This window comes from Micropterus salmoides, unplaced genomic scaffold, assembly GCF_014851395.1.
Source record: "Micropterus salmoides isolate LMB-PRFRI ecotype aquatic unplaced genomic scaffold, ASM1485139v1 Ms_hic_scaffold_9, whole genome shotgun sequence".
Taxonomy (NCBI): Eukaryota; Metazoa; Chordata; class Actinopteri; order Centrarchiformes; family Centrarchidae; genus Micropterus; species Micropterus salmoides.
Window position 1 is genome coordinate 4891458 of NW_024044681.1, and position 16906 is coordinate 4908363.

General features: G+C 39.4%; 1 protein-coding gene across 1 annotated transcript; it reads right to left on the bottom strand.

Moving 5' to 3' along the window:
• Positions 1 to 27: 27 nt before the first annotated feature.
• LOC119895857 (inosine-5'-monophosphate dehydrogenase 1a-like) lies at positions 28 to 15869 on the bottom strand (the record flags this gene model as incomplete). Its single annotated transcript, XM_038709232.1, is given in 10 exon segments — positions 28 to 227; positions 324 to 411; positions 506 to 712; positions 898 to 903; positions 1178 to 1252; positions 1375 to 1476; positions 2970 to 3018; positions 7550 to 7627; positions 7799 to 7897; positions 15579 to 15869. Coding segments are annotated over 10 exon segments (1119 nt in total), but the record flags the coding sequence as incomplete, so codon positions are not given.
• Positions 15870 to 16906: the final 1037 nt, after the last annotated feature.

Genomic DNA, 16906 nt, shown 5'->3' on the forward strand with positions numbered 1-16906 from the left:
CACAATTTAACCATCAACACCACCCACCAGTACGACAACATCCACCCCAGCCTGCACTAACAGATCCAGTCTGTATTTGTCATCCTCCCTGGTGCCGACGGCGGCGCCACACAGCAGCTGTTTGCGCGAGTCTTTGGAGGCCAGTGGGTAGTCCCTGTTCTTCTTCAGATCGGTCCTGGCAATGATGGCCACCAGCTCGTCGTTATTATTTACAATGGGAAGCTTGCCTGGTTACAGAGAAAGTGAGGTTATCGAATTATCTGAGAAACCAAAATAGAACTAGAGAAAAAAAAAGCCGCTGTCACACATGAGCTTTTATTCACCTTTTTTACTGCGCTGCAGAATATCATTGGCTTCTTTCAGAGTGACACCTGCTGGAGCCACAACCAACTCCTCCCTCTTTGTCATGGCCTTAGATACAACCAACATAATTTCAAAATCAAAATAATAAAATATGTGACAAACTTTAACTGACTGACATACAGTTTCTGAAAACTGTACATACCTCCTCCAGAGGTCTGCCGTGGTCTTTTTCAGAAAGGAAGTCGATATCTCTGGAGGTGACGATGCCCACCAGTTTGCTGCCCATTTTGCCCGTCTCTGTGACAGGAATACCAGAGAAGCCATGTCTTACTTTGGCCTCAAACACATCCCCAACTGTGTGGCGAGGACTCATCACAACTGGGTCAGTGATAAATCCCTGCTCAAACCTCTGGAAACCAAGAGAAACCAAACTTCATTAATATTATTGTTGTTTATTTATCTTAATGTGTGCAAAGCAGAAAAGGTAGCGCAAAACCAAACACAACTCACAGGACATACAACCATAAATAAATAAATGAAATGCCAAAACAAATACAACCAAACAAACACAAACACACGATGGAGTACAATTACCATAACCTATATAGGGACAAGAGAACAAGAAAGGTCAAGGGTATGATTCATGTGAGAGTTGAGTTGGTTATGGTTACTTCTTTAGTCCTTTTTGGTGTGTATGAGCATGTAAGTGGGAAATGGTGATGACTACAACAAGACTACTAAAACAATACATTATTCTACTAAAGCTACTAAAACCAAACACGATAAGTGAACATTTGACTTAACTAAAAAATGCTGAGACAGTTTAAGATAAAATACAAACTCCTGTACATAATGAAGGATGATCATAGTTTACCTTGACCTTGCGGACCTCATTGGCTTGGAATTCTGGTGTGCAGTTGTGGTGAATGATGCCAATACCTCCCATTAGCTGCCAAATTAAAAATAAATAAAAAAAAAAGGAATAACATTGCGTATCTAAGAATCAAGAAATCAATGCGCTCTCTCTCTCTCTCTCAATATTCCAGCCGTTTTGTAAAAGCAGTGTCTTACCGCCATAGCAATCGCCATGGCTGACTCTGTGACAGTGTCCATGGGGGAGGAGATGAGAGGGGTCTTCAATGTGATCTTCCTGGTCAACGCTGAGGTCAGGTCCTGAGAGAGAAAAAAAAAAAAAAAAAGGAGGGAATTTTGCACATGAACCACCAGGGGGCAGATTAAACCTGGCACATGCAATCCACTGCACATGTTGCATTGACACAAAAGACTACAGGCCAATGGGGCCAATTTCAGTAGACTTCCAAAAAGATTATACAAGTGTCCTTCTGTGATATGAGAGGTCTGCAAACAAAAAAAATGTATGGATACCAAAAACACAGTGCCTCCTCTCAGGGACAGAAATCTAACATGGTGTGGAAATATGGAAATGAGCCCCACTACTGTATATTTACATTATACACAGGCTGTATGTGGCTGTAGTACAACAGCCACATTCAACTGTCAAAGCTTACGGATTCCCACAACAGCCAGCACCAGATTTTGTTATCTTCAGCTGTGTGTGTCTGAAAATAATGACATTCCACACACATGGGAAACCAGCAAATGAGTTCTATGGTGTCCAAGATTTTCCTCCTTATCTGAGACAGACATAAACTTGGGAGGCTTTTCTCAGCGGTTCACGGTGAAGGTAAAAGTAATCAACACCACTTCTCAATTTAGGCAGCACAACTGCACTAACCTGCTAAATTCAACTGAGAGTTGGGAAAGAACGTCAACAACATCACAAGCCTGAATTTCCCACAACTGTTCTACGCACTGTGGCCCCTCTTCATGTTTCTAATGGATTGCACAAAAGCCAGAACATATATTACAAATTTGAGTCCGATTTACTGAGTCACTGTGTGAACTACTGCATTCACAGTTGTGACTGAGGCCAAATGTGGAAGCATTTGTGTTATTCAAGCTTGAATAGGCCCAGTATCCAGTGGAAAAACTATGGCGAGACCAAGACTCTGTGGAGACAACTAACCCATGACAACGTGGCGAGGCAGCCAAGCATCTCACACAGCAACAAGAGCATTCTTTAAATCTGAAGGCAACACGGAGAGATAAGAGATATCAATTAAATTAAAGCCTTCTCAGATGGACGAAGCAGAGAAGAGGGATTTCATCTAAAGCCCGGAGATTAACTCTCCTGTCAGCTGCTGAGAGGGGTGCATGAGCAACCGACCAGACACAAATGTAAACACAAGAGTGAGGGAGCAGCCAGTGGGTGACCACAATGGGTAAAAATAGCGAGGCGGCAGAGAGAGAAGAAATGATGCAGACGGTTTTAAATGGGCAAAAAAACCCAAGACTTTTTGTAAAAGCCAAGACTATAAAATGGAGGTTGAGGTCTGGAGTGAAAAAAAAGTAATAAGGCTGATGGTTTACAAAGTGGCTCTGCAAAGAACAGTCTGCTGACACTGCTTAGTTGTACGTTAATCATCATGAGGGGGTGTTGAAGAAACTGTAGCAATGATTGGCTTGTCCTTGAAAATATCCAGTTGTGACAGTTACTTGCAACAATCTCCTGAAACACTGCATACACAGACCCTGCATGACCTTGTGTACTCTCAAATATGTCTGTCACACATATACGTACTCACCACTTCATCTGAGGTAAAGTCGATAAAGCCAGGTAAAATCAGGAAATCACTGAAAGACATAAACAAAATGCAAAGTAAGAGGCTATTGCAACTTAGCAGAGCGGTTTAAAGCGCCCATACACGCTGCATCAAAACAGAAGATAAAAGGTCTCCTCATGTTTAAACCAATATGAATGACCAATAGTTGTAATAAATTCTGGAAAATATCTCCAAGCAATGCAAAGGACTGAAAATGTGTTCCTACATTAACAGTAGCTCACTGTAAACAAGGTGAATTGAAAAGCAATCAAATCTGAGTACAACTGAACAAGATTGTGTTATAAAACTGATAACTGGGTAAACACGGATAAGATCATATCAAAATCAAAAGAATGTCAATTAACCTTTGAATTCAATATTTGTTAGACCTTAAAATCTCTTTCTACTCATTTCCTTCTGGTAAAATATTTCAACTAGGCAATGCCACATTTATTGTTAGTTACTCTTACGTCTCTCCATGGTTCCCAAATTATTACCAAATGGCTGAGTACAGAGTGTAGCTAGGTGCGTCCTGTACTTGTTAAGAATCTACAGTGGACCTCTTTCGGCTCTTGGCCTGTATACACAAGATGAGATGAGTCAGGGAGCGAGAGCTAGACACAGGAATGGTGTTTATTTTTCCAACCAGAATCTGTATGTATTTTGTGGTTTTTACAGATGGGTGTAAAAACAGGCAGGGGAGAGATGGAAAGATGGAGGAATAAGGGAAGCTTTGTATGCCACATGGATGTTAGAGAAAACTGGAGGGGAAACTGTAGAGGGAGAGTATGTACATTAGGCAGATGGCGAGCAGTACAGGTGGACATAACCACGTCTAAATGAGAGTTAAGAATGAAGGTAGAGAGCTGACCTGCTAACAGATCTCTGCTGCCTCAGTGTAGGCGGGGAAAAGGAAGGTCACACTAGATGAGACGCTGCAAGAGAGGAGTCCTGTGTCCCCCCCAATTACGTTAGAGCCCAAACACCCACAAACATCAACGTAGGGACAAGCAGGAAGTCCAGCAGACAGCTGCTAGCATTTAGCAGCAGCCACAAACCTCAGCTCCAGTACAGAGGGTGCACTTACTGACTCAGGTCCAGCACTACACAAGAATTCATTGTGTTGGCTTTGAATTGTAAAAACACTGGCTTGGTGATGCCTTATGGTTTTCATGTTAAATGTAGACAAATGCCTAACGTTGAGCGGGGAATGTTTCAAAGTACAACCAAAACCACAACTGGTCTTGCCCTGCTTGTGCAGATTCCTATACTTAACATACCTAACATCTTTGTGTCTGACTCACATCACTGTTTTTGGTTCATGTGAAAAGACACTACCAGGTTATTTCACTACAGTTACGTCCAGGAATTTATTTGCTACCTTAGCTCTGTCTTTAGTGTAACATCAATGTGCTCTCACCTTCGAGGCAATGGAATGTGGTTCATATTAAATTATGATTAAAAGGGTAGTTTCAGGTTTGCCAAGTAACTTGCCCTTAAGCGTTAAGGAGGTATGAAACATTTTATGGTATTGTGTATGAAATACAGTTCATCACGTTGCCTCATAATGTGTAGTTAACAGCTAAAAAGTCATATTCACCGTCTCTTGACAAACTTTCTTCACCTGGTTGAAGGTCACAATACTGCAGGAAGCCGTTACTCTCACAAAGCTGTTGGTGCCTTCCTGTGTCTGTATCTCACCTTCTCTGGGTAGGTGGCTATTTTCTTTTCCCTCCAACCAGTAAACCAACATAAATAAAACTAAATAGATCAACCAGCAAAATCCTGCTTGATTGTATTCTTAGACCCAGCACAAGTTAAACGCACTGGTAAGTGTTGATGAAGTCATTGGGGCGCTCAGATTTATATCAGAAGATGTGGAGGGAAGTTGAATTTTTTAATTTGCATCAAAGAAAGCTTCAAGTACAAGTTAAAACCCTAACACTATTATCTGTATTTGTCACACGGCTTGAAAAGAGTGATGCAGACTCAATCCTGAAACCAACCCCATCCAGCTAAATTCCCCCTGCAACCCACATGATGTCGGTTCAGGAGATCATGTGCAAAAACTTTCCTTTGGTCGTGACGCGCCTCATTACAGGTCATTCAATCACACGCGGACACTCAAACACAATTACGTTTTCTATTCAATTAGATTCTGTAAAGCAGGAGTAGCAGGATTAGAGCAAAGAACTGGTTGATTTTAAGCTGATAAATCATTCCAACTTAGGTTGAAGTACTTACATAAAATACTTTGTGCAGATGATGATGCAGTGGACAATAATCTACCATTTATATCATATAGAATAATACATACGGCTGGACCATATGGCCAAAAATGTTACCACGATAAAATGTTTCATATCTTTCGATATCGATAACTATCACTATAAGTGTCAAATCGTTACTTCTTTCAAGTTTACAGGCTGATTTTTGCTCCTGAGTGAAAGTTGAAAAAACCTGATGGTTAATTGTAGTTTAAACTCTTTATGGTCAACACTTGATGCCAAACAGTCGATCACTTCACAAATCTGAGGTATAACATTCAAAACAATTATAATGAAATCTTTGTCAACAAATATGCATGAGTAAAATTAAGTAAAAGCTTTTTTCAGTCCTTTTTCTTCAACAAATTAACATCTTAATTTAAAAAAAATCCTGTAATTTGTGTATGATTTAGGTGAATAAAATCAAACATTTGTTATATTGTTACAGAAAAAAGATTATATTGTGATAATTATTGTTACTGTTTTATTTTCCAGCCCAAATAATACATGAACCAATCGTCTTTCAGGGAGTGCTGAGGGGGCATCTTAAACATTAATTGCAGTGTCAAACATATTCAAGAGGTAAAGCACTACTGGACTTTGAGGTTTTACAAGCAAAAATGCAAGTTAAGAGGAAATTACATGCTTCGTGTAAGTGTCCAACAACCACTCCAATTCAGTTGCACAAAACTTTGCTTCTTGTTATTCATGATTAAAGATGTAAAAGGGCAATCAAAAGAAAAACATTTCTGTTAAAATGCACCATGAGTTCAAATACAAAGCATTACTTGTTTGCCACCAGAATTCTTACCAGAGCTGATTGTAGTTAACTAAGAGGTGACAAATTATTGCTTAATCAGTAGTTTTATTAGAGATGCACCGATTCCACTTTCTTATTTATTTAATTTTTTTTTTCTTTAAAGTCGGACCTAAAGGTTCCACTTAATTGTAAGTTCATAATAAAACAATGACTATAAAATGACTTTTACATTTTCTCCATAACTGCATGTGATCCAGGTTAGGATACTGAGCAGAGCATTTTTTAACAAATCTAACTATAAATGAATTGCAACATAACACTCAGTGTTTCCCCAGTCTAACTGTGGTGCTGGTGGTGGTATATTTTATTTCAAAGAATATACTATCCTTTTCAAGTAGGTAATTTCTTACCTCACCATTTCAATTCTACTTAATTCTCCACCTTATTTTAGTGTTTTCTCACAAACTACTTGCACAGTACATGCACACACCTTCCTCCCTGTATGTGCCTGCTGTGTTGACTCTCTTCATCAGGTTTTATAAAGTCAACCAAAAGACACAACTCGCATTTGGGACTTTTTCACCCACAATTACGTTTTCACAAGGTGAATTAATTGTGGACTCCTCCACATGCAGGTGAGTTGTGTGGGGAGGAGGCTAGTTGTTAATGTCACCTATCGAAACGATCAAGACCAATGTGGAACTGAATGACATCGGCACCAACAGGTGTGTTCTCTGCTCGTGCTTGTAATATATCCGCTGAGTCTTCTAACGTAATACCAGAAAACGTGTCTCTCTTTGTTTCTCTGCAAAGTGATAAAATGGGTCACCAAAAAGAGCGTACTGTGACTACCATTAATATCCCTAGGCAGTCCGCCCGAGTAAAGTCTGTGTGGAGAAAACGCGGCTTATTCTGGCCTTAGATATTACCAATTGCGAGCATACTGATGACAAGTTTTAATGTGTCAGGCTGTGACAATAGTCAGTTACTGTCTGTGCTGCTGTGTGCATGACGTGAATCATCATACGTTGCAGTATATAGGTATATTTGACCAGCACAGGATCAGATATGCGACACTTACCAACCCGGGATACTGTGCCAATTCCAGTTACCAGCCGATCGATCGGTGCATCTCTAAGTTTTATCAAAGCTAAATATTTGTAAAAGAAAGAAGAATAAAAAAAATTTAAAAAAAAGGGGCTGTGAACTGATCTATCGCGCATGCTGCATTCACTGAACGGGTCGTGCGCTATGATGATTAGTTGAAGTAAATAATGCAATTATGTCTACTGGAAGCAAATTTGATCCCCATGACCAAGATCAGGTTGATCAGTGCAACAAGCCTTCCATTTATCTTCTGCAATCATGCACTTTCATGACACCAGACTGAGATTTTGGCATGGTTTGTTTCAGTCAAGGTAAAGGTGCTTTAAAGGTGCGTTAATTTGCTTCCTCCGTATGAATTCACTATTTGGAGGGACAGGATTTTTAAAAGCACAGTTTCAAAACAGTTTGAAGAGGACTGTTTTACTCACTTGTAAGTCAACCCATCTCCTTTAGAGCATAGCTCTTCAGCCGTATGACCATCGGAGACAACGCACGGTTGGTCAGATCTGCTGGTTCAAAATGTGTTGGCCATTACAAAGCACTGCTGCGTACATGTCAACCACCACTGCGCGAAGGTGAGGTTTCAAAAATTAGGATACCTTACTTTGAATAAATTTAATTACTTATGTTTGTCCGAAAATCTTATTTATCAAAGTTTGTGATGCAGGGAAACTTACTTGTATGTAAGGCCATCTCCGATCGAGAAGAGCTGCTGAGCTGAGAGCCCATCTTCAGGGACATAGCCTGTACCACCACTGATTAAGAAATCCGCCATGCTGTAAAATGATAAGGAAAGGCAACTTCAGTCAACTGTAACACTACAACATCAACATTCTCCAGGCAGCATTAAGTCAGTGGCCTGCGTGGCAGGTACAAGATGAAAACAGGTTCCTCTGTTTACAAAAACAGTCCATTAATAAACAAATAATAAACTTGTAACAAAGTTATAGACTTTTAAAGAGACATTATTTTACTACAAGTCAAAACTACCATTAAGTAACATTAGGTCACAAAAACTCGTCATAGAAGTCATACTGTGATGTTCTGGGAAACAAACGGAACGTACTGGTCTAACGTTTATAATTTAACCACATGGAACAAAGACCGATCGTAAATATTAGTTAAATATGGTGGCCCAAGAAATACACAATATTCTCTCGACTTGAGCGGTAAAGTCTAGTTACTCGCCTGGTGACCTACATCAAATTATCATTAGCTGCTTGCACCTGTAGTGCTAAATACTATGCTATAATGCAGCAACACAGCATCCTTGCTGCTGATCATTCATGCTCCATTATCCATGCTAGTATCCATGTTAGACCACAACTCTCTCTTGCCTCAGTCCATACCTGGCAAACCATCACTGATTTAGAAACTGACATATCAACCAAGCAGTAAAAGTTGCCATTTTATTACAATAACTGATCATTTGAGAGCCGAATGCATGCCGAATTGACGAGTGCCTCTATTTAGATAGTATATGATCTAGGGCTGGGCAATTTAACACGTAATTATTGCGGTAACGCATTAATTAAGTAACGCCGACAATTATTTTATCGCACGTTAACGCAGTTATTATTATTATTTTGAAAGTCTGTTTCTCACTGGCTCTGAATACACATACAGTCAAAGCATGGGTCACAGGAGGGGTAGGATGTTGATCAGCCTGCATATCACCCACCCAATCAAGCAGCGGAGGGAGGCTTCGGCAGAATACGCTGGATGCAGCGTGTGGAAGAAGTAGATATACAAAAGCAAGACAAGCCAACAAATGCCATAGCTTTAGTGGATAGCTACACACTGCATGCTGATAAGTATTGGGGAAGATGTCGGCCTCTCTCCGCTGCTTGTTTGGTTGGGTGATTTGCAATTACAACAATAATACTATAAACTGTGTTAACGTGCGCTAAAATTGTCTGCGTTAATTAATTCATGCGTTACGTAACATGCCCAGCCCTACTACTTAGTAAACAGTAATAGATTCTGCAAACTCACAAACAGCGAGAATTGATTTGTACTGCGCGGCACGTACAAAAAGTTCAAGACAATTCAACTTTGGCAGCGGGCGGGCGTGTGCGTGATGCGACCACTTCATCTCACTCTAACAGAGACACTTGCTACTGAACATAAACTGTTTAGTAAGTTGAGATTTACAATAAGTATTTTATTGCTACTGTGTTAAAGGTAACCTGCTGGTAAAAAAGCCCTTATTTGTTTAAAGTGTTTGCAAACCACATTTTATTCTACTTTTGTGTATATAGCAGTACATTTAAATTAAAATTGCGCAATACACTACTTTAGAATTCATTATTCAATTTTGCGCATAACAATGCGATTAATCATTGCCCAGCACTAATATGATCTAAAATATTTTTCTACCCAATATAACGCATTTTGAGAAAAGAGGAAACAATAGTTTTAAAGTTAGTTTGGAGTTGCCTTTAGGCATAAGTCAGGTTTCATGCCAGTTTTGACTAACGTTATATCCAACATTTTCAGGCATGCGAAGGTTAACCTTCATTAAATTAAATACATACCATGAAATGAACATTCACAGTATTAGTCCAACGTTAGGGTGATAATACCTGTAGACAGATCACATGTCTCTGCATCTAAAACACTGAACTATTATTTTTTAAAACATAAAATTGAGCGCACAAAGCAAATGACAACAGTGCTGTAACTTTCCCCACACGACTGCATGCGAAGGTGAAGTTAGTTTAACATTTGACTTTCGCCGGTTTTCGTGGCTGTTAACATCTCAATTTCTTCTAATTTTGGGATATGTTGGAGAGCTAATTTAGGCAGACAGTTTTGATCCACTGATAATCACCAAAAATGTCAATTCAGCTGAGAGTGCAAAAAACTGAATGTCTGTCCTATGCACCTGTCGCTACAGTTAGAGGCCTTCTCAGGAAATCCCTTAACACCATTATCAGTGACATACTGCCTAAACACAAATATTCATATTTTAGGCAATAGGTCAGTGATAAAGGTTTTAAGGAATTTCCTTAGTGCTTTTCACAAACAGACAGGTGTGAAAGTTGCAAGATGTCCAAGACACATGAGCTGGTTTGATGTCAACATATAGATAAATGAGCAAACTATTGAAATTACTACTTTGCAAATGGGCATAATTAAGGAAATATAGTTGTTCTTCTTTTGTTTGTACAAACTCACAGGTATGAGATGTTTAATGGTGATCACTCTCTATGAAAGGCAGTGTTTTGAAATTTTTACGTTGAAAAACAAAACAAAAGTTATTAAAGATTGAAATAGATCTTATTGCACTTTTAAGATGGTCCCTATCCCCGCCTATAGTGGCAGGCGATTGGACAGAAATTAATTTGTGTGTGCTCTCAACTGCATCATTTATGGTGACTTTGAGTTGATCAAAGCAAAGCTCAAACATATACCAAATCTGGGAGAAATCTAGGCTTTGACAAGGAGCTACTGAAACGTTAACAGAAAACCGAATGTCAAACTTCACCCCGGACGACCGCATGTGAAGCAAAATTTGGCAGGGTGACTCACTAACATTTAACTGAACCATTACTACACGCTTTCAATTTTAAAAAGGTGAATCACGTAAAAGCATCTAAAATGAAAAAGGAGTCCAAATAATAACACAATATTCTCAGCTTACTGAGCCGACTTAAGCCGTAAAGTTACTGGCCTGGTGACCTACATTACAATATCAGTAGCTAGCAAACAGTAGCTTGCTTGCACATCACACCCGTAGTGCTAAAAATAAGCTAACGTTACTTCAGAACTGTCTTTATTGTTTATACAGTAAAGCGATAAAGCAGCATCCTTGCTGCTACTGATCCGTGTTACATTGACCATGCTAGCATCCATGTTAGGCCGCATCTTTCTTTCTCCTCAGTCCATTCCCGGCCAACCATCACCGATTTAGAAACCGGCATTTCAACAAAGCAGCACAACAGTAAAAATTGACATTTTATAACAATAACTTATCTTTTGAGAGTTCAATACACGCCGATTTGAGGAGAGGCTCCTTTCATACTGTATATGAGCCAAAATATGTTTATTCCCTGTATAACGCCGTTTTGAGAACAGGGGCAACACTATTTTGGCAGAATTTTGAAGGGAGTTTGGTGTTGCCTCCAGGCTCCATGCTAGATGTGACTGACGTTTTATCCAGCATTTTCATGAATGCTTCCCAGTAACTTTAGTACCATAAAATGAACATGTTTATAATTTAACCACACGAAACACTAAGTTACAAAATGTCTGTTTACATAATACAGTCACCACAACAACCAGTTTGACCATTAACGCTATTCGCCTAACGTTAGGTTATGGGCAAGAATAATTAACGTTACCTGTAATATTAGCAAGCCGTTTGGAGGATTGGAAATACCATCTGGCAATACGGCTGGTACTTAAACTATTAACAAACAGTGATGTAGTTAATTTAGCTTAACGATAACAGGCAAGTTAAGTAAGACCTCGTGTAACGTTAAATCATTTAACTTAAGTTACATTAGTCAAAGTGCACACAAAGAATACACACGTTACCAAATATAACGTTAAAGTTCCGCGTTGTGTCTCATTTAAGCAGTCGCTTATATTTTCATAGCTGTGAACGCTAACTTACATAATGTTGCTAATGTTACTAAGTTATAACGTTAACTACAATTTGGATGTTAAGCTAACGTTAACTCATTAAAATGCATATCAGCATAAATATACAACTTAGGTAACGTTACACTCCACCACATTAACGATACTATAAAAATGTCCCAATTACTACTGATGTAACGTTATTAATTATCCATTATTGTGCAGGAGACTGAACTTTTGGCAGAACAGACATGAGCTGCGTCCAGACTACGTTGACGTTACACTTGCAGACATGTGGAAGCAACCGTTAGCATTTAGCATTAGCGACTTCATTGTGTTGGCTTCACCTACGGAAAACGCCTCCGACACTTTAAAGCAAGGTTCTCCATCTTTAAACAGGTAACGTTAATAAAGTGTTTTAAACTACGTAGCTTCTTAGCCAGCGTGAACTCCCAACACATTTTCCTAGACAGAATAATAACGTTACCATTAGCTAGCTAACTACCTTATTGAGCTGATGCCCACGTTGAGTAAAGGGAAGCAACTTTCCAGCTGTGATGCTACACAGAAATCAGGCTAAAAAAAAGCGATAGTAGGCACAGCGATTCCTTCTACCTCGATGAAAAAAATGGTCTTCCGTGGCTCCAAGATGTGAGAGTCAGGGAAACAGTAAAGTCAATCAGAAGTGCTCGCCTGTCGCAGCAGACAGACCCAATGCGTGTTGGTGTTATGTACTAGCAGCGCCACATCCCCTCTCATCACAGAGGCGTGTTTATCCCTCTGCGTTTTGCAACTGTGAAATCAGCACCAATAGTGGAACGAAAGGGTTGCAACAAGAGGGATTCGCGTTCATGGGCCATGCTTGGACATAAATACTCTAATTACTCTTACTCCACTTTGATTCTAAATAATTTTAGCGTTGGTAGTTTTGAAAGCTGCTAGGCAGAGATGAAAGGTCACTGTACTGTACTTAGGTAACAGTTTTGAGGTAGACTACTTTACTCGATTCCTTACACAATGCTTCTTTATCCCTAAACTACATTTCAAAATGGAAATATTGTGGTTTCACTCCACTACACATATTAAGTTTCAATTATGTATTTTCCATATTAAGATTTTCCATTCTCAAAGCCCCTAAGGGGACATGGGCAAAATAAAAATAAAAAATTCTCCTGAGCACCAGAAAGTATCTTGAGGAACTATCCCGTACCAGATGGTATCTCTTGCGCACCAGATAGTTTCTTCTGAGCACCAGATACTTTATAAAGTAATATGCTTTGTCACATATTTACCCAACAGCCACATTAAAATACTGCTCATATGTTAAACTATAATAGTAATCCAGTATTATAATAAATAACACAACACTGAGAGGGGCCATATTGCTGCATAATGAGTACTTCAGATATTTTAAGTACATTCTGTTGATAATAGTAAGGTACTTTTACTCAAGTAACATTTTGAATACAAGACTTTTACTTGTGATGGAGTACTTTTGTTTGGACTGAGGCTTTGCTGATCTGACTAAAGTAAAGGATCTGAGTTCTTCCTTTATCACTCTGCTTTGGCAGTTTCAGTTTATCTTTTCATTTAGTCACTAGTTTATTGATGTGTTTATTGTAATACATCCTCATGTTGTTTGCTAAACATATGTTTGTCAGAGTTAGGTCAGTGTACAGGGTTGATTGGTAATCCCTGACAGCGTATGGCCATGAATTTTAACACTTTGAAATAGGAAATCATGTGACTAAGCAGCTTGCTCAGACCTATTGTCAAATGCACGTGTGCATCGATCGCCTTCCCAAAATCAAAACTTTTACGCCTTAATTTTCCTTAACTTGGACTGCACTGTCAATTATGGTCACATGTAAATCATGTAAACTGGATTAAGTGTGAAAAGCCAGCACCAACCACATTTTATTCACATAACAGTTGTAAGAGGTGTGCTGAAAAGCCACATGTAACATACTGTAGCTCAGGCTGCATGTGCCCTCTTAAGTAAAATACTTTTCACATATCATTCCTTATTCTTATGTTAAGGAACACAAAATCTTGATGTTGATCAAATTCACTGTCTCTTTTTAGTTCCAATACCGACTTCTGTTCCACTACACACTTTATAATGCTCCAGTCCCCCTTACAGTAATAGATCAGCTTTGTCTTGTCTAGTTTCAGTTACTGTGTTGTGTTGTATGGTGTCTTGTCTTGTAAGTTGAATTATTGTGACTTTCTTTTTAGCACCCTGGGCCATGAGAAACGGCATTTGAGGAGGACTTGCCTCATAAATTGTGCATCCTAGTATTATAGCTATTTCAAGTGTTGTGTAGGAAACAAAAGCAAGTTCAACTGTATAGGAGAAAGATCTATTTTAGCCACCAATAAGAATGACATGGGTTAAAATGAGAACCTATGTTTTAAAGCCTATTTAATTATTGTGAAATCTAATGGGTAACGTTTTATTAATTGAGCAGTGGTATTTTAAGAATACATGTAAAAAGCATTACCAATAACATAAAACCGCACATACAGACTTTCCAGCATGCAGCGCACACACATGCATGTTCACATCACTTGACAGAATGTCAGCATGCTGCTATTGTCATCGAGCTGTCCGCATTATAAATTGTTGGCATGAGATGCTGACAGAAAATCACTGTTTTGCCGTATCGGCTGCTAAAAAAGGAGAGACATCATTAGTCTCACATTTAAGACTTTAACTACACCAAAAGCTATTTTTACTATTTTTGTATTTATTATAGTTATCCAAGTCCAGCAGTCTGTCTTCATCTGTGTGCAGTTACCTTAAACAATCTTGCAATTTGATACACAGCCCATGCAGAAGCAGGCAAATGTGTTGCTAATATTGTGTAGGATTTGTGATAGTGCTGCTAAAGATGGCATCATATGTCATAATTTCTTCTAGCAGAGATGTTTTACTGACTTTACATATCAGGTACTGAATACAATAGAGAACCACATGGTCTTCCCTGTAACCCAAATGCTTCACAGTCCTCTCTTGTTCTATATTAATCTTAGGTTGTTAGATATGTCTGCAAAGGTGACTCAGGGGGATGTGTTTCCCACTCTGTGTTTGTGTCAAATTAAATGTGGGTCATTGCAGATATGGGTCAGTGGTTCCTTTATGCACTGTAGCTATTCTGAGCAGTTGATTCAGCCTTGTTTATCCTCCCCCTGCAGCATGCTGCTCACTCCTGCCTTGATGTTGTGTTGCAGAACTGTCACAAGAGACAGAAGGGCCATGTTAAAAATAGGAACTGTTAACTAGCAATTGTTTGTTGTTTTAGTATCTGCTCATAATCCAAACACATTATCCACAGGGCCTTCAAACAACTCAAAAATGAAGTGTATCATCCAAAGCAAGGGATTCAACTTCAAGGGCATTTGCAAACTGATCTAAATACAAGTGTGTGTGGACATGTAAACTGACCCGACTGCATGAAGTTAATTTACATATGCAACCTTATGAAGGCACAACCGGGGAGAGTAAAGCCCAAAAGCTAGAGGACTGACATCACATTGTAATTTTATTTCACATTGAATATTGACAATGAGGGTTGAAATTATTGTGGCATTCTTCTATTTCTGCAGAGTCCATTAAAAGTCTTGCTTTTGCACTTGAGCATGTCTCTTTAAAATCAAACACAATCCTCTATCTTTCAATCTTGGAAAAGGTTTTTGACCTTTTATTCAACATTTCTGCAGAACTCTCGCACAGAAATTAATTCTACTGGAGGCAAATGTGCAATAACATTCTGTGAAGATAAAACAAATGGATGTATTTTAATCTAAACACTGCTTGAGTTATACCTAAAGGTGGCTTATTCTCCATATACTTTTCCAGTAACTCACCTCTCTGGGCCTAGACCGGCCTGGATGCGTGTGGCGCTGTATCGCTGGGCTGCAGTTTCATGTCCATGGGAGGTTTGTCGGACATAATGTTCACCTTCCCGGGATGAAACATTAGTATGTGGGAGCTGAGTGTCTCCCACAATTCTCCGATAATCCACCTGTGGGCTCTTCCTCGCTCCATCTGCACCAAAGTGCTCATAACCATATCCCTCCATCGTCCGTCAAAGGGGAGTCTCTGAATTCACTAGCCCTTTAGCCTTCCTTTCCAGCTTTAAACTTTAAGGAAAATATCCAACAGCTGAAGGTTGGGTCAAAACTTAATTTGTTTCTAAATATTCTTATCTGAATTCCAGTGTCTGCTCTATTTACTCTGCTGCTGTCTTCCAGACTGGATATAGAGGTGCAAAGTTGTTCCCATAGAGAGAAAAAAAAAAAAAGACCTGTGTCAGGCAACTCTGTATGCCTCTGCACAGGATGCACCTGCCTACAAAAAGGCACCAGCCACCTCTAGGCGTGTCAATAGAGGGCGTCACCTAGGAGATTCTCCCACTGAGAGGGTGTCGCTGTGGAAATGATGCCAGCAGCAGGGCGTTGTTGTGGAGAGGCTGTTGTCGATGTCTTTGAAATATTGGATGAGATTTTCTGTCATGAAGGCAGAGGGTTGTGGAAAGGGTAGGTGAGCGCTGTACAGCCCTTTTAAGTACTTACATATGGGATAAAGCAGTTATTGCCCTGAGCGTTTTCTACAACCTGAATGGAGTGAGTGGTATTGTCCTGCTGAGTGCTCCATGAAGCTCTCTCTGTATCTTGCTGCCTCTCCTCGATGGTTTAATCCTGCTTTCTATCAGTGGCACTTTTGCAAAGAGGATTTCAGAATTAGAACGAGCAGGACTAGAGACGAGCTTTACAAAGAGAGCAACATGTTTTGACAGTCCAAACAGCAAGTTCATCTCTGTGGTGTTATTTTTATTTGTCTCACTGGGATCTTCTAAAACCAAATACATACAGCAAACATAGTATTTCTGGAAACATTTGGCGCAAAGAGACTGTCTTCTACAAGTGCAGACTTGACAAAGTTAACTCCTCACACTAGGATCTGCGGGTGTGAATTTGTATTTCTTCTTATGCTTTGTGTAGGCCACACATAAACAGTTTCTAATCTATAGGTAAGTAAAACTGGGGCTAAACAAAACAAGTTTGCATGAAAATAAGCTCTGGCGGAACCACTCCACTTCCTGAAAATAGTCAGAGGCCGAGGTTAGACCCTAAGTCTAACACAACATGTACCTTAACACTGCGTGTGAGTGTGACATAATCACGCAAAATGA